Here is a 21,637-nt window from a genome sequence, read left to right on the forward strand (position 1 = left end):
ACCGGCAACCTTCTGATTACAGGGCCGCTTCCTTAACCGCTAGGCCACCACTGCCCCACTGCCGGTTAAGGAAGCAGCCCCGTAATCAGAAGGTTGGCTCACCCTCACATGTCTAGCAGTAAGGCAACCTGAGAACTCAGCTGCCACCTCCCCAAGTGTCCAGCAGTGAGGCAAACCGGGAACTCGGTTGCCACGTGTGCGTCCAGGAATAACACAATCTGGGAACTCAATTGCCAGCTCCCCACGTGTCCAGCAGAGAGGCAACCTGGGATCTCAGTTGGCACCTTCTCGCGTGTCTACCTGTCTACCAGTAAGACAACCTCGGATGTCAGTTTCAAACTCACTGCGTGTCCAACCTGAAACTCATGTTCTACAGTGAGGAAGCCTGGGAACTCAGTTGCCACCTCTCTGCGTGCCCAGTAGTGAGGCAACATGGGAAATCGTTGCCACCTGTGTGTCCAGCAGCGAGGAAACCTGGGAACTCAGTTGCCACCTCTCTGCGTGCCCAGTAGTGAGGCAACATGGGAAATCGTTGCCACCTGTGTGTCCAGCAGCGAGGAAACCTGGGAACTCAGTTGTCACCCCCTCACGTGTCCAGAAGTAAGGCAACCAGGGAACTCAGTTGCCACCTCCCCATGTGTCCACCAGTGAGGCAACCTGGGAACTCAGTTCCCACCTCTCTGCATGTCTAGCAGTAAGGCAACCGGGGAGCTAATTTGACACCTCCTTGCGTGTCCAGCAGTGAGGCAATATAAGAAATCAGTTGCCACCTCCCCATGTGTCCAGCAATTTGGGGCAGTGGTGGCCTAGCGGTTAAGGAAGCGGCCCCGTAATCAGAAGGTTGCCGGTCCGAATCCCGACCCGCCAAGGTGCCACTGAGGTGCACTGTGCAAAGCACCGTCCCCACACACTGCTCCCCGGGCGCCAGTCATGGTGCCCACTGCTCACTCAGGGTGATGGGGGCACATGATGGGGGCAACCTGGGAACCCAGTTGCCACTTCCCTGCGTGTCCAGCAGTGAGACAACCTGGGAATTCAGTTACCACCTCGCAGTTAAGCTAGGCCACCCTAATTAGAAGGTTGCCGGTTCGAATACCGACCCGCCAAGGTACCACTGAGGTGCCACGCCCCTGCCTGTCCAGCAGTAAGGCAACCCGGGAACTCAGTTGCCACGTGTCCCGCAGTGAACCCAGGAACTCAACCTAATTCCCTGCATACCCAGTAGTGAGCAATGTCTAGCGGGTTTGGTGAACTGGTGCATTGGAGTCTGGAGCATCGTGGCAGGAGCTTGTTCAAGCTAAATCTCAAGTTTATTCATAAAGCACTTTAAAACAACGCAGTTGACCAAAAAAAAAGAGCGAGACAGCAAATAAAATAATAACAACCAAGAAATGATTAATAACCAGAATAAAACAGTAAAAACAACATCTCAGACAGATTTAAAAGCCGAGGAGAAAAAATGTGTTTTTTGAGGGAGCTCTTAAAAGCAGGAAGGGGTTTGGCCTGCCTGATGTTCAAGGGCATTGCATTCCAAAGTCTTGGAACAGCGACTGAAAAAGATCGGTTACCCCTCAGTTTCCGCCTTGTCTAAGGGACAACTAACAATTAATGTTCTGCTGACCCGAGAACCCTTGGATGAGCATACGACTGTGGCAGATCAGACAGAAACTGTGCGGCAAGGCCATGAGGACATTTAAAAGCAAACAAAAGAATTTTAATATCCATCCGATAGCGAACTGGGAGCCAATGAATGCTAGAACTGGAACTGTGTTTCTGTACCAGTTTAAAGCCGCATTTTGGACCACTCTGGTTAAGCCCAACATAAAGTGCATTGCAGCAGTCCAGACGATTCGTAATAAAAGCATGGATTAAAATCGCAAAGTGGCGCCGAGAGAGAAGTGGCCGGACTCTCAACAGTTGTCTCAATTGAAAAAAGCTGGCTTTGACCACTGAGCTGATCTGTGCATCAAATGTCAATTGTGGAGTTAAAGAACCTAAGTCGATTTTAACTCTATCACTTGCTCCAAACAACATAACCTCTGTCTTTTTTTTTTATTATTAAATTGTAAAAAATTCAGTGACATCCATGCTTTAATTTCTGCAATACACTCCAGATACACTACAGATATACTCCAGATATACTCCAGAAAATGTGTTTTCTTCTTTTAGTGTATATAGATTTTACTGTCATTTTTCCGAAGCATTGACCCTAGAGGAAGTAAGTACAAAGAGAAGAGACAGCAAGGGAAATGACCACATGACCACACAAGAATGAACAGACTGAACAAACAATGCCTGCAGTGATATTTAACAGCTCAGCGAAGGAACATTGTGCTTTTTTAAATATTTTTTTACCAATATTCTGTTTCAGTGCTGGTTGTAAATAGAATTGATTTGCTCTAACACATCAGTAGGCTTAAAATAAAAGGATAAAAGAATAAAATCATAATTACAGAAATAAACACATAACTTTTGCCTTGAAATAAATCCACCCACAACATTTCACTGTTTATGATTTTGAATGAAGCATGTTCAGCTCAGAAACTTCCGTTCTTATGATTTGTGACATGCCATATTACAGCCCTATTTAAAAGTGACAGAGATCTTCGGTGATTGCATCAAAAATGGATTCTTTTTTCGCATTTCTGCTAAAGTGAGTCCGTACATGAGAGGATTTAAAACTGGGGGAACCACAAGGAACTCCACAGAGAAGATGAGAGCCACAACATTCATAACTGGGCTCAGTTCGTAACGACTGAGTAATACGTCACAGAAAAGAGCGATGGAGTACGTTACAAACGTCACGATGTGGGGCAGGCAAGTTTGCAGAGCTTTACCCCGCACTTCAGCCGAGCTTCGCTTGCACACGATAAGAATCCTGACGTAGGTGAAGAGGATGAAGCCTGAAGGCAGAAAGACGCTGGTTGATGCTACAAATAACCCGAACGCATTGTTAACGGCTGTGGACACGCAAGACAGCCTCGCCACGGACCACGTGGAGCAGTAAAGTCGGGTTATGGCTCTGCCGCACAGGGGCAGCCGGGCTGCCAGGTAAACGACGAACGCCATCCAGAAGAAAGGCCAGAACGCCGCCGCCGCCATGAGGAGGCCGGTCGCCCTCGCCGTCATCACGCTGTGGTAGTGTAACGGCCGGCATATGGCCACGTATCGGTCATAAGCCATTACAGCCAAGATGGTTAATTCGGATATGGAATAAGTATAAATGACGTAAATCTGGGTGAAGCAGGCCGGACGGGATATGGCATGGGAGTCGGAGAGGAGGTCGATGGAAAGGCGTGGGAAGAGTCCGGTGGTGCCGTACAGAGCGTTGATCGACAGACAAGAAATAAAAATGTACATGGGCTCATGCAGCGATTTCTCCTTAATCACAGTCAGAATTATGCTGATGTTGAGGAACAGAATAGCAACGTACTCAAGGAGTATTGTGATGAAATAGACATATTTTAAATGGCCTTGATCCTGGTACAGGGTGAAGTAAAAAGTTTCGTTTTCCATCCGCGTTCCTGGAAATGATGGAAAAGACACAGCTTCAGATTGGTTAGAATCAGGGTGTTTTTTTTCCTTCAGTTAACATTAGCATACAACATGTACCGAATGGCTGAAAATGAACCGAATCAACTTCATACTGCTTCATACTTTATGATTAAAGTATCCATCCATCCATCTAGCCATCTATCTATGTATCTACAGTTAAAGTACAGAATTTTAGTCTTGTTCCTGAAACTACTAAATCCTTCTAAATTCTAAAGCATTTTACAAAAGCATTTTTCTTAACAATATGTGCAAATATTCCATTTTTAAAAAAGACCCTTCTGTACGCCTCCTGTGCTGTCTGCATTCATGTCACATGAGTAAACACTGCAGTGTTACCTTCAGTGATGGCAGGATTTCTGCTCCTCCTCAGAATCGTCCTGCGCTTTTATCTTTCCCCTCATTTCTCAGGTGTGATGGTTCCAGATGCTCTGGAGCTATAGGGCCCAGGGGCAGTGACAGGTGACATTACAGGGTTTCAGACAATAAGAACATTCTTTGGGAAACACCTTGTCAGGGATGCAGAAAACGACTCTGTCTGTTCACACATGAAAAGTCTGCAGAAGGAATATAAAAATATATATTCAAATAATGATGAAGGTTGTATGACTATTTGTTTGAGACCCATAAGTCCTGAATCACATCCGACCCATGCATTAAATATGTGATTAAATTTGTCCATTTGTAAATGCAAATTAATATCAACGGTTGTAATAAATATATCAGGAAGATTACTTGCTCTTTATCCTAGGGGCACTAGGGGTGTAATCTTATAATCGATGCATCATGATGCAGACGTGGACGATTCTGCATGGATGCAGTGCAGAACATAATCGATTATATCATAAAAACGTTGCCTGGTATAAAAGTTCTCTTTAAAAAGTAGGGCCGGCAGTGACTGTGGCGGCCTGGACTGAGTACAGCGCCACTCCGGGCACTTCCACTCAGCGGCCTTGTGCAAATTTAGAAATTTGTAAACTGACCTTATCAGTCTCTGAGTGTACGGAAATCTACAACATGGTGGTGGTAGTAGTCTAGTGGGTAACACACTCGCCTATGAACCAGAAGACCCAGGTTCAAATCCCGCCTACTACCATTGTGTCCCTGAGCAGGACACTTAACCCTCCAGGGGGACTGTCCCTGTAACTACTGATTGTAAGTCGCTCTGGATAAGGGCGTCTGGTAAATGCCATAAATGTAAATGTAAACATGACATTATCGCCTTACCTGGAGTTTCTAAAACCAAACCTATTTATTCGTCCTGAGGCCGTGGGGCACGTTGAGCTCAACTCACAGTTTAATAAGAAGAAGCATGTTCAGTCCGAAAGAGGCTATAGATTTGCTCCAAACAGAAGAGATAATTTTGCCGTTATAGTAAAATTCAGTCACCTGAAGCCACGGACGTCTGAACCAGGCGTTTTTTCTGCCATTTGTGGCGTTAATGGAGCGCAAACTGAGCACTTGACCGTTTTTCTGCTCATTGTAGCAAATCGAAATCCCCACGGATGAAGGAGACCTTAACTCTTGTATTTGAAACCATCATGTAAAGTGATGTAGAAAATGTATGGAATGCATCATGATGTATCCATAATGCACTTATGATAGTAATCAAATTGAATTGTGAGACAAGGTTCACACCTCTACATTTACATTTACAGCACTTACCAGACGCCTTTATCCAGAGCGACATACAATCAGTAGTTACAGGGACAGTCCCCCCCCTGGAGACACTCAGGGTTAAGTGTCTTGCTCAGGGACACGATGGTAGTGAGTGGGTTCATAGGTTCATAGGCGAGTGTGTTACCTACTGGGCTACCACCACCCTACCACCTCTACTGTGGTTGGAATACTGATACAAATAACATTTACATTTATAAAGGTTTATAAATGTGAAGTGGTAGTGACAACAGTGTACGTTCACGTCTTCATGGCGCTCTGGTGGTGACACATCCTGATCAAGGAGCCTGATTGCCTGAGGATAAAAATATTGGCTAAATTTCTGAAATTGTTCAATTTCGAAGGTCACTGATGATTGCACGGTTACCAGAATCTGTGTTGGTTATAGAGAGGTGATAATCTGTGTCGGGGTTGTTGTGTATTATTCATGGTCAAGCAACAAAAGCATAATGTTTTAGGATCTGTGTTGAACCAATTTTTAAAGTAACTGGAATATACTGATCGTTGCAATAACGTTGCAAAATATCTTTGGACAATTCTTATTCTAAGAAATCTGCAGGTTTGTAGACTATATAGATTAATAACATTAATAATCACATTTTCCCTTGGCTTAAATGCAAAATGTAGCATAATGTAGCATAATATACAAATGCACAAGATTATACTGTATTATCAATATACTGTACAGATCAATTCAGTACATAGAGCATAGTAAAATGTTGTGATTTGTAGACAAACCTTTTATTATATGATTTGCACAGAGGTCTGGCCAAAAACAGTGACAAATTATAACTCAAATTAAACTCAAAGATTTTCATATTTTTATACCTGAAAGTCTTGTATTTCACTGCATTTTGAAATATGGCATAAAGCACCCACTTTATACTTATAACACATGACAATGTGGGTGAAGAAATAAATCCACATAAATGACAAACAAGAGCATTTACTCAGCGATACTCATTGTTACATTAATACAATCCAAAATTCATATATGACTATATGACCATTCATAAAATGCTAACATTTTAACATAACATATTTTTTAATAAGTCTGAATTAATTTAGTGCATTTAGTTCACATTATTAGTTCTGGTTACCATTTATTTAGTGCTGTTCTTTATGGAGACATAAAAAGAATTACATAAACCACCATACATTTGCACTACAATGACAATTTATATACAATATCTTGTAGTTATGAATATTATATATAGTTATTATGTTTTTATTGCTTGGAAAACATTGCAGCTCGGGGTAAATACCTAAGAAAGGGGTTCTTTTTTCGCATTTCTGGTAAAGTGAGGCCATAAATGAGGGGGTTGAGGAGCGGAGGAATGAACAGAAACTCCAGTGAAAAGGCGACGGCCACAATGTTCATGATGGCGTTGAGTTCGAAGCGGTTGAGTAGAATGTCACAGTAGAAAGCTAACGAGTACGTCACAAAGGTCACGATGTGGGGCAGGCATGTCTGAAGGGCTTTACCGCGAAATTCAGACGAGCTTTTTTTGCACACTGACAGAATTCGGATGTAAGAGTACCAAATGAAACCTGATGGCAGGAAGACGCTTGACGAGGCCACAAACAGCCCTAAAGCGTTGTTACTCGACGTGGACACACAAGAAAGCCTCGCCACCCCCCAGGTGGAGCAGTAGAGTCGCGGAATCGCTCTGGAGCACAAAGGCAGCCTGGCAACGAGAACAACAACGGAACCGATCCAGAAGAACGCCCAGCCGAACGCCCCTGAGATCAGGAGGGCAGTGATCCTCGGTGTCATGATGCTGTGATAGTGCAGCGGCCTGCAAATCGATGCATATCTGTCATATGCCATCGTAGCCAGTATGGTCATTTCTGAAATTCCATAAGAATAGATGACAAAAATTTGTATGAAGCAAGCAGTGCGGGATATAAAATGAGAGTCTGAAAGGAGGTCGCCAGAAAGCCGAGGAAAAAGCGCGGTGCTGCCGTACAGAGCGTTGGCAGCTAAACAGGAAATGAAAATGTACATGGGCTCATGCAGAGACTTCTCCTTAATCACAGCGAGTATAATGCTGATGTTCAGAAATAAAATGGCAACATACACAATCAGGACTATCAGGAAGTAGACATATTTTAAATTCCCTTGGTCTTTGAACAGAGTGAAGTAAAAGGGAAGAGTGTCATTTTCCATTTCCTCGGGTGGATCTGGTGGAAGAAGAACAGTAAAGAGACATTAAGATTTTTTTTACACGTTTTACACAAGTAAACATACATTTACAGTCTGAAACAAGAAAAAAAAGAACTTCATTCAATTTTACTGAAATAAAAGTTTTCATTTGGTATTGTAGTCATTACATGAAGTACACTTGAGGCATTAAAATAATAATACAACAATTGTAATAATAATCAGTCATATTATTTTACTTGAGGGTGCATCTATGAATTGAGGTGAATCTATGAGAGAATCTTCATGTTCTCCTGTTACCTTCAGTGACAGTGTGAGCTCTGCCCATGAGCTCAATCTTTCCTGGCTTTTTATCTCCCCCACATGTGGTATTTTTTTTTTCTCAAAATGGTCTGAGGACATAAGACCCCTGGGTAAAGCCGTGATGTCATTATATTGCTGTTTTGAACTTCTGTTGATTTGCAATAACGAAAAAATAAATATATATTTTTAGGTTACATTGTTGCTTAATTACATAGACAATCCAAAAAAAGTCCATAATACATTCTTAATAAAAATGTGAATATTCAGCACTGATAGTTGATGTTATGTGAGGTAGGGGAATGCACAATCGCGGACAAGCAGGTTGAACTAAGCACGAGTTTATTAGGGGAAGGACACAGTGAGGGAGACTGGGAAATTGTTCAGGGTTTTTGAGGCAATGGGCACGCTGGACACCTGTTCCGGTTGATGGCCCGAGCACTGAGGCGAGTGCGATTGCAGTTGCAACACCATCGGGATAGGGGACAGAGCAGAGAGAGCCACGGATCAGTCAGAGGCGTGGGACAGAGCAGAGAGAGCATAATCATTGCAACGCACCGGTCAGAGCAGAGAAAGTAATTAGCGTGACCGGGGTCTTTACCGGGGTTCAAAGTCAGGTGGCTGAGTGAGAGAACTACAATGAATAAGCGAGAAATCACCGTCCAGGTTACTTTGCTAGTTGTGTGGTATCCAGTGTTCTCCAGTGGTGTCTGTGCCCGCTGTGCTGAGTGGATATGGGGGCTGTGGCTGTGACAGTACCTCTTCCACTAAGACCAGGTCTGGACAGCTCCATGACATCAGGCCATTGGATGGAGGCCTTGGATGAGGGCTGAGTTGAAGATGCCATGGCTGGGCACGTAGAAATGTTTCTCCATAACCATCCCAATCAACCAGGTACTGTAGGAGGCAGCCCCAGTGTCGGACATCCAGCAGCTGATGGGTGTGACAGAGAACCCCAGCTGCTGCCAGAACTGCCTACAGAACCTGGTGATTAATGAGGTCCTCCGGTGTCGAAATACCTCCCATAGGACTATTTCTGCAGTATGAGCAACTGACAGTAGATGCGGCAGGACGGCAAAATGGACCATCGTGATAAAGCGGTCCCTGAGAGCAAGCCAGAGAAAAATTCCATGGATACATGACCAGGGCCGACAGGGCTCTGGAAATGGCAGAAGTGATGAGAGTTGCCTTTGTGGGGGTAAGTGGCCACATAGGTGCAGACATCAATCAGGATAGAGGGCCACCAAGATAAACACGTAGGTACGGAGACACAATTGGGGGGAGTCTCAGGTAGAGGTGCTCTGTCTGGTGACCACCACATACTTCATGTCGACCCACTGTACAGAAGCAACTATGCATGGGGCAGGCAGGGTGGACTCAGTCTAAGTCTCGGGCAAACTGCCATGAGAGGGGGTAGGTTGGGGGTACCAAGTCATGGTAGGTGGGAACAAGGTTTAAGTCAGGGCTTGGGGCTGAGGTGGTGCCAGTCAGAGTGGCAGGCGCAGGAAGGCCAGAGGCTGTCATGGCCACATGGTTTCCCAGCACTCCTGACTCTTTGGGAGAGTCTATGAGAAAGAACCATACTCAACCCTATCCCAGGGGCGAGATATTCAAGGGATGACAGTGGTGGCAGGGAAGACAAAGATTTCATGCCAGGCCCCAGTCAATAAGGTTGACACTGGTGCCTGAATCCACTATCACCCAACTATCACCCGAGTTGGTTCCCGAGGTTCAGATGAAGGTAACAGGCAATTCACGGCAGAAGAATGAACAGGGGCCACCTGGTGAGCACTGGCTTTTATTGGGAAAAGCCAATGGACATGTTGGTCATCGGAGTTGGTGCAGAGATGTCCCAGCCTCCCACAGTAAAGAAAGTGAAGTGATTGTCACTTGTGATACACAGCAGCACAGCACACAGAGCACGCGGTGAAATTTGTCCTCTGTATTTAACCGTCACCCTTGATGAGCAGTGGGCAGCCATGACAGGCACAATGTGTGGGGGCGGTGCTTTTGGATCAGGATTCGAACCGGCAATGTCAGGATTGGCATCAGGTGGAGAAATCTCCTGTGCCCCATCAAGACAGGAAATAAAGGGGCCATGATTCCGCCCCTCTGCAGCAATGGCATTGTAGTGAACTCTGTGATGAACTTGAGGTTCTTTTGTGAACCTGTTTGTGTTTTTGGTTCTGACAACCGCCACACGCCTGCAGGCTAGTTTATGTTGATCCTCTTAATTCTGCGTTTTCGGCCATCGCGCCTTGTTTTTATTTCTATTCATAAATAAATCCTTGTTTCCCAGAATGCGGCCAGCTGGAGTGAACTTAGGTGGCAGCGGGGAACGCTGGAGAGACGCCGTGGGGTTGGGAAGATCCACGGCGAGACGCGCTGGGACCGTGTTACAAACCCCCTGTGCTGGTAGAGCGCTTTCTTCTCTGTGATGACGTCGACCCCTGGAGATCAGTGAAACCTGGAAGCAGCAACGGAGGCGTTCCTCCAGTGGAGAGAGGGGCGGGCTCCAGCCGGAATGGCTGGAGTACTGCCCGTGGGAGTTGATCGCACCCTGGGTCCGGGATGTCAGCAGGGTGGACGACCCTCGGGACCGTCCAACATCATCGTGAAGTCCGTGACAACCCACGTGACTTCCGGGGGTACGAGGAAGATGAGGGAGACATGGACTACGATGAGAACGATGATGACACAGGTTTGGTGGTCGGTGCCAGGATGGCTCCGCCCAACGTGCCCGTCCAGGTTCGTCACGAGGTGGAAACCCACGTCACTCCCAGTGGTGTGAGGACAGCAAGGAGCCAGCAACTGCGCTGCCAGGACTGCCTTGCGGGGAATCAGTCTCTCCCATTCCGGTCACCGACCTGCCTTCCCTCTGCCTGGACAGCCCAGCACCAGCGCCCCCGCCTGCTGTAGTGGAAGTCAACTACCCTCCACGCCACACACCCACCGCCATCTCCACCAACGCACCAGGCCCCATGAGGGACATCACTCTGGTCCCAGGACCCTTTAGTGGGGCAGCAGGTACATGCCAGTCTTTCACAGCATCCTGTGGCGTGTACTTTGCTGCTCTTCCCTCAGATGTGGAGAAGATCACCACCATCCTCACGCGTCTGACAGGGTCAGCATGGGGCTGGGGCACAGCCCTGTGGCAGCAGGGAGAGATGGACCGAATGAAGACCAAGCAATGGTGGGCGGCGAGAGGGTCATACCTCATGTGACCCTGGCTGTGCCCCCTGAGGAGGTGACCCTCTATTCTGTCTGTCTCTCTCTGTGTGTGTAGGGCGGTAGTAGCCTAGTGGGTTACACACTCGCCTATGAACCAGAAGACCAAATCCCACTTACTACCATTGTGTCCCTGAGCAAGACACTTAACCCTAAGTTGCTCCAGGGGGGGAATGTCCCTGTAACTACTGATTGTAAGTCAGATTGTAAGATAAATGCTGTAAATGTAAATGTGTGTGTGCTTGTCATTTGTGTCCGTATGTCGCCCCGTATGTCACTGCCCTTTTTGTGTCCACCAGATGGCGACCCAATAGCGGAGCCAAACCCCATGGAGGAAGTTCCTGACCTGACTGTGTGGTTCCAGGACGAGCCCCAAAGTAACCCTTAGTCCAGTCGGGGAAGGGGGTGCTCACCCAAATAATTTTTTTGTAGTTCGGATTCCTCCTGAGGGGAGGGTGTGTGGGGAAGCAACAAAGCTGGGTCTTCTGGTAGCCGGAGAGGAGGGCGGACCGGGAATTGGCCTGCGTCCGCCTCCAGAGGGGTGGAGCACCATAGAGCCCCCTGGAAGGCATGAGGACCCAGCTGGGACAGGCAGGAAGAGGGCCTGCTTGTCCCAAAGGCGCAGAAGGGGCTGCCTGGATGGTCTGGCAAAGCCCCCACAGGGGCTGCATGTGCCCAGAAGGCATTAGCCAGGGGTGCCATGAACAGTAACCGGAGGTTCCGGGACCACCTCCCTGCGCGGTGCAAGGAGAGAAGCACGTGCCTGCAGGGATGTGCAGCAAGAGGGGCTGCATGTGCCCAGAAGGCACCAGACAGGGGTGCCGTGAATGGTCCGGTTCTTGAACCGCCTCTATGCGCGGTGCAGGGAGAGAAGCTGGTGTAAAAAAGAACCGTGTGGTGATGAGAGAAAAGAGTGTAGAAAAACTCTTTCTCCCTCCACACAAAAGCGCTGTATTCAACCACTCTAATTTGATGTTACCTGGCAGAAAGAGTGGTAGTAGCCTAGTGGGTAACACACTCGCCTATGAACCAGAAGACCCAGGTTCGAATCCCGCTTACTACCATTGTGTCCCTGAGCAAGACACTTAACCCTAAAATTGCTCCAGGGAGACTGTCCCTGTAACTACTGATTGTAAGTCGCTCTGGATAAGGGCGTCTGCCAAATGCCTTAAATGTAAATGTAAAGAAAGAGGCATGGCACAATAGAGGTTAAAAGGGAACAGTTTCTAATTTATTAACACCGGTAAATAATTATTGTAGTTACATGTGAATATTGAATGTAAAAAGGTACCAAGGTTACAGAGAAAATAAACATGAGAAGAAAGAGTAAAGGGGGAGAATGAGAGAGAAAGAGGCAGAGCCATGGGAAATAATAACTTATTATTATATCATCCCCAACCCTGCACTGACAGTATTTGCAGGCTCACTCTACCCTGGAATGTTTATAATGTTGCAAATGAGCAAATCAGCTCCATTGTAACATTTTTACTATTGTAACTATTATAATGCTCTATAGATATATTTATATATAAATTCATATATATGAATATATATACATTTTATATATATATATATATATATATATATATATACACACACACACACACACACACACACACACACACACACACACAGTACAGGCCAAAGGTTTGGAGACACCTTCTCATTCAATGTGTTTTCTTTATTTTCATGACCATGGATTGGGTTCAGGTCCGGTGACTGTGGAGGCCAGGTCTCCACTTTTTGTTAAGCAAATAACACATTGAAGCCTCCGTGTCTCCAGCATTAATAACATTCATAATGGAAATTATTTCATTTCAGTTCCCCCAAAAATTGTAAGAAATTCAGTGAATAACTTAAATGACAAAGTTTATTTTGGGTATGTAATTTCTGAGGAGGGCCCAGGGCTTGAAATACTGCTGAGTGTGGTGGGCTGGTGAAGTCCCAAATCTTTACAGATAATTCTGTTTATTGCCTAGACGGTTCAAAAAGCCTCTGTAATTTTACAGTCTGATGGTGTGATGACAGAGCACTGTGTTTTGCATGTCACAAAATGCACATACAAGTGTTTAGCAAATTTAACACGTCAACCTCCAAAATTCATTTAATAAACAGAACACATTTATGTTTTACAAGCAATTTTACCTGAATGCTTAATTAAAGGATTCCGTTTTCGCATTTCTGGTAGAGTGAGGCCGTAAATGAGAGGGTTAAAAATAGGAGGGATCACAAGAAACTCCAGTGAAAAGATGAGAGCCACGACTTTCATAATGTCCTTGAGTTCATAGCGACTCAGCACAATGTCACAAAATGAAGCCAAGGAATAGTTCACAAAGGTTATGATGTGGGGCAGGCATGTCTGCAGAGCTTTACCTCTGAACTCCGACGAGCTCCTTCTACACACAATAAGAATTCTTACATACGTGTACAGTATGAAGCCTGCGGGCAGGAAGACGCTTGAGGCTGCGACAAACATTCCTAAAGCGTTGTTACTCACTGTTGGCACGCAGGAAAGCCGCACAACTGACCAGTTGGAGCAGTAAATCCGGGTAATCTCTCGGCCACATAATGGCAGATTCAGAGTGATATAAAGACCCGCAAACATCCAGAAAAAGGACCAGGAAAATGCTCCGGCGATGAGAAGACCCGTCATCGTCGGGGTCATGATGTTGTGGTAGTGTAGCGGGTGACATATCGCCACATATCTGTCATACGCCATTACACTTAATATGGTGAATTCAGATACTGCATAAGAGTAAATTACAGAAATCTGAGTGAAGCAGGCAGGACGGGATATAATGTGAGCGTCGGAGACGAGGTCGATAGAAAGTCGTGGAAACAGTCCAGTGGTGCCATAGAGAGCGTTGATCGATAGACAAGAAATAAAAATGTACATGGGTTCATGCAGAGATTTCTCCTTTATCACAACCAATATGATGCTGATATTAAGAAGTAAAATGCAAAAATACACAATGAGCATTATTACTAAAAACATATATCGTAAATCCCCATGGTAACTGTATAGGGTGAAGTAAAAATGTGTCTGAAGAGATCCATTTTCCATTTGAAAAGTCTGGAAGGGTACGGTTTGGTTTAAAAATTATGTTTCTTTGAAAAAGTTCTTGTCATTGTGCATTCAGGTGATTTTTCTCTGTCTGTATTCATGTTATCATTGCATATTAACATGTCATACAAACTTCATTTATAAAGCACTTTAACATTCAGTCCTGGGACCCAAAAGTGCTGTTCGGGAAAAAATGTTCATAAAATAAAGTAAAATAAAATAAAAACAATTACAGTCAGCATCTTACAGAAAGCCAAAGAGAAGTGATGGGGTTTCAAACGTGACTGAAAAGGTGAGAATGAGGAAGCCTGTCTCACACACACAAGCAAGTCATTCCACAGCCTCGGAGCTGCAGCACTAAAAGCGCGGACCCCTCTATGCCTACGATTCGTTTTTGGCAGACCAAGGAGCCACTGACCAGGAGACCTTAGAGACCAGGAGGGTGTGTAAGCCTGTAAGAGCTCTGAAAGGTAAGGAGAGGTAAGTCCATTCAGAAAATATAATTGCAGCCAAGTTTTAAATATATAATTCCATACAGATACCAGAGGCTGGAGTGCAGCGTTCTGGTACCTTCAGGAGCAGTTAGATTTCTGCCCCTGGACGTGAGATTAGGTCCTGGGCTTTTATAGATGCACTTCTGTGGAGTGACGTGTCTGAAATACTCTGGAGAACCATTTAGTCAACACAGATTTTATTGTTCACTGCATCACATCCATTCGTGCAAAAAAAAACCTATTAAGTTAAAAAAAATTAAACCGAACACAAAAAGTACAAAAAAAAAAAGTACACACACACATATATATTTGAGATATCTTGTAGAATGCAGATTCCCCCCTCCTCTTTCTTGGATGTAGACGGCCTGGTCTACATATAACATTACGTGACAAAACCCTCATTTCTAGGGCAGGTCCAACCTGCACAACCTTTTTACCGAACATTTAGACTTTAGCTACGTGTTCGATAGAATGATTATCTGAATGATTATTCTGCAGGTTGCCTATAGGGACAGTGGTGGATAGGGACAGTGGTGGCCTAGTGGTTAAGGAAGCGGCCCCGTAATCAGAAGGTTGCCGGTTCGAATCCTGATTCGCCAAGGTGCCACTGAGGTGCCATTGAGCAAAGCATCGTCCCCACACACTGCTCCCCGGGCGCCTGTCATGGTGCCCACTGCTCACTCAGGGTGATGGGTTAAATACAGAGGACAAATTTCACTGTGTGCACCGTGTGCTGTGCTGCTGTGTATCACATGTGACAATCACTACACTTTACACTATTAATAAAAAAAACTTTACGATGAGTGTTAGTTATTGGGCTCTCTGAATAACATATGTGATATTTCTGCAGGCCTTCGTTCCTAATCCATCCCTCTTGTTACACAGGAGATGTGGTGAAACGAGGTTGAGGTTTAAATTTATTGTCATATGTACAAAGTACAGCGTTCAGAGCACAATGAAATTCTTACTTGAAAACTCCTCCCACGCAGACAGAACATAGGACATGATACACAGAGGACATATAAGACAAATAAAAGTGTTCAAAACAACAAAAAAAACAATAAAAAGTGTTCAAAACATTGATGAAACAAAATTAATCAGCTTTTAAACTTTCTAATTAAATATTAACAATAAAAACCACACAATTTCCATTGTAATGGACCTGAGGTCACAGGACTCCGGGTTTTGTGCCATGCTTTGTGGCATTTGACTAGCCAGGACTACCACCACCTTTAAGAAGCAGTTGAAAACCCACTTGTTCAAAAAGTATTTCAGACGAGTCCGACACTAACACACACACACACAAAATATATATATCTATATATTTTTTTTTTTCATCTAGCACTAAACAATTCCCAGCATGTTCTATTCCTGACAAGATCGGCCTTATCAGTGCTCTTAGTTTTGTAACTATAAAATCTATAGAAACCGAATGAGAATTGCTGGTGTCCTCTTGTAAGTCGCTTTGGATAAAAGCCTCTGCCAAGTAAAGTAAAGTAAAGTGGCAATTAAAGAAAATCAGTCATCCTGGCACTGAAATATCAATGACATCATGTGATCTGTAAAAGCAAAGCAAGTTTCTATGTTATTTAGAAATAACAGCAATTTTACCTGAATGCTTAATTAAAGGATTCCGTTTTCGCATTTCTGGTAAAGTGAGGCCGTAAATGAGAGGGTTAAAAATAGGAGGGATCACAAGAAATTCCAGTGAAAAGATGAGAGCCACAACTTTCATAACGTCCTTGAGTTCATAGCGAATCAGCACAATGTCACAAAATGAAGCCAAGGAATAGTTCACAAAGGTTATGATGTGGGGCAGGCATGTCTGCAGAGCTTTACCTCTGAACTCCGACGAGCTCCTTCTACACACAATAAGAATTCTTACATACGTGTACAGTATGAAGCCTGCGGGCAGGAAGACGCTTGAGGCTGCGACAAACATTCCTAAAGCGTTGTTACTCACTGTTGGCACACAGGAAAGTCGCACAACTGACCAGTTGGAGCAGTAAATCCGGGTAATCTCTCTGCCACATAATGGCAGATTCAGAGTGATATTAATACACACAGTCGTCCAGAAAAAGGACCAGGAAAACGCTCCGGCGATGAGAAGACCCGTCATCGTCGGGGTCATGATGTTGTGGTAGTGTAGCGGGTGACAAATCGCCACATATCTGTCATACGCCATTACACTTAATATGGTGAATTCAGAGATTGCATAAGAGTAAATAACATATATCTGAGTGAAGCAGGCAGGACGGGATATAATGTGAGCGTCGGAGACGAGGTCGATGGAAAGTCGTGGAAACAGTCCAGTGGTGCCATAGAGAGCGTTGATCGATAGACAAGAAATAAAAATGTACATGGGTTCATGCAGAGATTTCTCCTTTATCACAACCAATATGATGCTGATATTAAGAAGTAAAATACAAAAATAAACAATGAGCATTATTACTAAAAACATATATCGTAAATCCCCATGGTAACTGTATAGGGTGAAGTAAAAATGTGTCTGAAGAGATCCATTTTCCATTTGAAAAGCCTGAAAGGGTACGATTTTGGTTTAATCAAGCTTAACAATTCAGTTTCTTTAAAAAGTTCTTGTCATTTGCATTCAGGTGATTTTTCTCCGACTATATTCTGTATTCATGTTATCATTGCATATTAACATATCATACAAACTTCATTTATAAAGCACTTTAACATTCAGTCCTGGGACCCAAAGTGCTGTACAGAGAGTAAAGGAAAAAATGTTCATAAAATAAAAACCACAAAAAACACAACCACATAAAAACAATTACAGTCAGCATCTTACAGAAAGCCAAAGAGAAGTGATGGGGTTTCAAGCGTGACTGAAAAGCTGAGAATGAGGAAACCTGTCTCACACACACAAGCAAGGTTTTCCACAGCCTCGGAGCTGCAGCACTAAAAGCGTGGACCCCTCTATGCCTACGATTCGTTTTTGGCAGACCAAGGAGCCACTGACCAGGAGACCTTAGAGACCGGGAGGGTGTGTAAGCCTGTAAGAGCTCTGAAAGGTAAGGAGAGGTAAGTCCATTCAGAAAATATAATTGCAGCAAGTTTTAAATATATAATTCCATACAGATACCAGAGGCTGGAGTGCAGCGTTCTGGTACCTTCAGGAGCAGTCAGATTTCTGCCCCTGGACGTGAGATTAGGTCCTGGGCTTTTATAGATGCACTTCTGTGGAGTGACGTGTCTGAAATACTCTGGAGAACCATTTAGTCAACACAGCTTTTATTGTTCACTCTATCAATGCATCACATCCATTCGTGCAAAAAAAACCCTATTAAGTTAAAAAAATTTAACCGAACACAAAAAGTACAAAAAAAAAAAGTACACACACACATATATATTTGAGACATCTTGTAGAATGCAGATTCCCCCCTCCTCTTTCTTGGATGTAGACGGCCTGGTCTACATATAACATTACGTGACAAAACCATCATTTCTAGGGCAGGTCCAACCTGCACAACCTTTTTACCGAACATTTAGACTTTAGCTACGTGTTCGATAGAATGATTATCTGAATGATTATTCTGCAGGTTGCCTATTAATGAAAAAAACGTAATGATGAGTGTAAGTTATTGGGCTCTCTGAATAACATATGTGATATTTCTGCAGGCCTTCGTTCCTAATCCATCCCTCTCATTACACAGGAGATGTGGTGAAACGAGGTTGAGGTTGAAGTTTATTGTCATATGTACAAAGTACAGCGTTCAGAGCACAATGAAATTCTTACTTGAAAACCTCTCCCACGCAGACAGAACATAGAACATGATACACAGAGGACATAGAAGACAAATAAAAGTGTTCAAAACAAAAAAAACAATAAAAAAGTGTTCAAAACATTGATGAAACAAAATGCGTTTAAACTTTCAAATTAAATATTAACAATAAAAACAACACAATTTCCATTATAATGGATCTGAGGTCACAGGACTCCGGGTTTTGTGCCATGCTTTGTGGCAATTAAAGAAAATCAGTCATCCTGGCACTGAAATATCAATGACATCATGTGATCCGTAAAAGCAAAGCAAGTTTCTATGTTATTTAGAAATAACAGCAATTTTACCTGAATGCTTAATTAAAGGATTCCGTTTTCGCATTTCTGGTAGAGTGAGGCCGTAAATGAGAGGGTTAAAAATAGGAGGGATCACAAGAAATTCCAGTGAAAAGATGAGAGCCACGACTTTCATAACGTCCTCGAGCTCATAGCGACTCAGCACAATGTCACAAAATGAAGCCAAGGAATAGTTCACAAAGGTTATGATGTGGGGCAGGCATGTCTGCAGAGCTTTACCTCTGAACTCCGACGAGCTCCTTCTACACACAATAAGAATTCTTACATACGTGTACAGTATGAAGCCTGCGGGCAGGAAGACGCTTGTGGATGCGACAAACATTCCTAAAGCGTTGTTACTCGATGTTGGCACGCAGGAGAGCCTCGCCACTGACCACGTCGAGCAGTACAGCCGCGATATTCCTCTGCCACATAATGGCAGTTTCACCGTGACATACACAACCAGAGCCATCCAAAAAAAGGACCAGGAAAACGCTCCGGCGATGAGAAGACCCGTCATCGTCGGGGTCATGATGTTGTGGTAGTGTAGCGGGTGACAAATCGCCACATATCTGTCATACGCCATTACACTTAATATGGTGAATTCAGAGATTGCATAAGTGTAAATAACATATATCTGAGTGAAGCAGGCAGGACGGGATATAATGTGAGCGTCGGAGACGAGGTCGATGGAAAGTCGTGGAAACAGTCCAGTGGTGCCATAGAGAGCGTTGATCGATAGACAAGAAATAAAAATGTACATGGGTTCATGCAGAGATTTCTCCTTCATCACAACCAATATGATGCTGATATTAAGAAGTAAAATGGCTAAATATACAACAAGTATTATTAGAAAAAATAGATATCTTAAACCCCCTTGGTCTCTGTACAGGGTTAAAAGAAAATCGGTTTGAAGTGTGTAATTTTCCATTTGGCAAGATTCTCCTGGGTTTCCTAAGAGGTAAGAAGTAAGCAGTTATATTTAATCAACATTAACAAAGAAATAAGTCCTTATTTAAAAGAATTGTCGCATGCATGCAGTACACTAGATATTCTTTAACAAACTATGTTATTTACAACCTGATATTTTACACTAAACTCTTTTATCCATTAGAGGCTGTGATTAGAACCTGGAGAACCCAGAGCTGCATTTACCTTGAGGAGCAGTAAGATTTTCGATGGTCAGAATCTTCCGTGGCCTTTTATTTTGGTCTCAAGACATCTCTGGTGTGATCTCAGCAATGCTCTGGAGTTCCAAAGTACTGAAGCATGATGGGTAGACCGCATGATGTCAGACATTTGATTCCTCCTTTGCGGTTAGGCGGGCAGCAGAAATCTGTCTTTGACCGGAAGCAGTGTCTTAAGACACAGTGCTAAGACACTGTGTCTAATATTGTGGACAAAAGGACATTTTACCACTGCATGAACATGAACGCAAGTTAACTCTGTTGTGTTTGAGACAGGACTTGACAGCAGATAAGCTTTGTTTGAAATGGAACCATAGTGAGTGGCATAGCAATGGAAGTCGAGGTCAAAGGGCACCAATAATGGACCGAGGACAGATCCCTGTGTGACCCCGCATGTTACAGCAGAGATGGTGGACATTCAGTGCTGTCCTGCTCTCACAAAGCAACCGAATTGGAAGTTCTTCTAATGTTGTTAGGCTCATATCTCAATGTGATGTTGCATTTCACCAGCCAGGGCGTGGAGCTTTCTTTTCATGTCTATTAGTTTCCCTATCAAAATGATAATCATCTCTGTTACAGTGCTGATGTGACATTGTGATATGTGACATGTAGACCTCTAGGACACAAATCATACATTGGATACATTCAAAGCAAATGATTGTTCTGTAGGCCTCTGAAGAAAAGCCTCAAATGTCCTCCGATTGTCCCTTTGTCTGCATGATGCAATTCGGTGGACATAAACATGTTTGCTACAACTAATTAATGAGTTTCAAAACTCTTCCGATCCCTAAACCCTGAAGGTCAGTTTACAGCATGCGTCTCTGAGGGGAGCGAGGAGTGGGGACTCATTATCAGAGGAAGCTTTAATGAAGTCCCTTTGGTCATGTGGTCAAGTTATTCCTGCGTGGCCAAATTAAGTCCTGTCTGGAGAGATCTGGCGAGATGTTGTTCATCTTTCCTTTTATTACTTCAGATAAAACAGAAAAACACTCCATAAATATGTATTGTATGTTCAAATATGTCAATATAGTCCCAGGTTCAAACCCCACTTACTACCATTGTGTGCCTGAGTGTCTCCAAGTCACTACTGTCCTGACTGTCCCTGTCACTACTGATTGATAAGGGCGTCTGGTAAAATGCCATAAATGTTACTTTAGTTGTCATACAGAGAAACTAGAAATGACCTGCGAACATGCTTCAAATTTAGAATTGCATCATCCACGGAACCCATCACCACGTGCGTCCCGATTGTGTTTATTCGTGTTTGTGATTATTAACTTTCTGGCCACTAAGGATCACAGTCTGTTTTCCTGTTGACGGCCTGGCTTTCATCAGACCAGGAGGGACACATCTAGAGTCCACAGGGAGGACAGTAATGACACGCTATACCTCGGTGCATATTGTTGGACACCACGGCAGCGTTCCTGCTGACTTAATGAGCCAAAATGAGGCACATTAGCACATTATTTGCACATTATTTGGTAGTCTTTAAATTACCTGTAAAAATCAATTAGCAATTTGTTCTGTGACAATCTTAATTATTGGCTAAACAGAGATTGTTGATCAAAGTGCTGCTAAGTATAAAACATTTAAGAGGAACGATTCTGAAAATACACAGATAGGAAATAATTATCAAAAGGAATAATGAATCAGAGATTGGAGAAAATGAGTTCAATTATATAAGAATGGAAGATAAAAAGCACCAGTAGAGAAGACATTTTGACTTCAGCTTGACAGAGACGCCGATGTTAGCAGTTGGTCTCAGGCCTGCAACCACATTTTGAGCAAAACCTGCACAATTGTCCCCAATAGTTGTCAACGCAAGTCCTGGCATTTTAAATCTGGTACGTTTGCTGGTCACTGCTGGTTGGTTTGATGCTGTTTCCAGCG

The 21,637-nt window shown here is 43.9% G+C and overlaps 5 protein-coding genes across 5 annotated transcripts; all 5 read right to left on the minus strand.

The window, feature by feature from the left end:
- Window positions 1–2,337: 2,337 nt before the first annotated feature.
- LOC114798216 (olfactory receptor 142-like) lies at window positions 2,338–3,901 on the minus strand. Its single transcript, XM_028993727.1, has 2 exons — window positions 3,892–3,901; window positions 2,338–3,524 (listed from the first exon to the last, which is right to left on the minus strand). Exon 2 carries the CDS (start codon window positions 3,514–3,516, stop codon window positions 2,584–2,586), a length of 933 nt encoding a protein of 310 aa, XP_028849560.1. The 5' UTR covers window positions 3,517–3,524; window positions 3,892–3,901; the 3' UTR covers window positions 2,338–2,583.
- A 2,556-nt stretch (window positions 3,902–6,457) lies between these two features.
- LOC114791325 (olfactory receptor 10J5-like) lies at window positions 6,458–7,399 on the minus strand. Its single transcript, XM_028982081.1, has one exon. The coding sequence runs from the start codon at window positions 7,397–7,399 to the stop codon at window positions 6,458–6,460; it is 942 nt and encodes a 313-aa protein (XP_028837914.1).
- Window positions 7,400–12,848: 5,449 nt separating this feature from the next.
- LOC114798551 (putative gustatory receptor clone PTE01) lies at window positions 12,849–13,985 on the minus strand. Its single transcript, XM_028994355.1, has one exon. The coding sequence runs from the start codon at window positions 13,983–13,985 to the stop codon at window positions 13,044–13,046; it is 942 nt and encodes a 313-aa protein (XP_028850188.1). The 3' UTR covers window positions 12,849–13,043.
- Window positions 13,986–16,009: 2,024 nt separating this feature from the next.
- LOC114798222 (putative gustatory receptor clone PTE01) lies at window positions 16,010–17,009 on the minus strand. Its single transcript, XM_028993741.1, has one exon. It carries the CDS (start codon window positions 17,007–17,009, stop codon window positions 16,065–16,067), a length of 945 nt encoding a protein of 314 aa, XP_028849574.1. The 3' UTR covers window positions 16,010–16,064.
- A 1,537-nt stretch (window positions 17,010–18,546) lies between these two features.
- On the minus strand, window positions 18,547–19,491 carry LOC114791503 (olfactory receptor 142-like). Its single transcript, XM_028982172.1, has one exon. It carries the CDS (start codon window positions 19,489–19,491, stop codon window positions 18,547–18,549), a length of 945 nt encoding a protein of 314 aa, XP_028838005.1.
- Window positions 19,492–21,637: the final 2,146 nt, after the last annotated feature.

The sequence above is a fragment of the Denticeps clupeoides genome, chromosome 1 (genome assembly GCF_900700375.1).
Source record: "Denticeps clupeoides chromosome 1, fDenClu1.1, whole genome shotgun sequence".
NCBI lineage: Eukaryota > Metazoa > Chordata > Actinopteri > Clupeiformes > Denticipitidae > Denticeps > Denticeps clupeoides.

Excerpts from the sequence above, each read along its gene's own strand:
- LOC114798216 (XM_028993727.1), bottom strand. The coding sequence starts at position 3,516 with ATGGAAAACGAAACTTTTTACTTCACCCTGTACCAGGATCAAGGCCAT.
- LOC114791325 (XM_028982081.1), bottom strand. The coding sequence starts at position 7,399 with ATGGAAAATGACACTCTTCCCTTTTACTTCACTCTGTTCAAAGACCAA.
- LOC114798551 (XM_028994355.1), bottom strand. The coding sequence starts at position 13,985 with ATGGAAAATGGATCTCTTCAGACACATTTTTACTTCACCCTATACAGT.
- LOC114798222 (XM_028993741.1), bottom strand. The coding sequence starts at position 17,009 with ATGGAAAATGGATCTCTTCAGACACATTTTTACTTCACCCTATACAGT.
- LOC114791503 (XM_028982172.1), bottom strand. The coding sequence starts at position 19,491 with ATGGAAAATTACACACTTCAAACCGATTTTCTTTTAACCCTGTACAGA.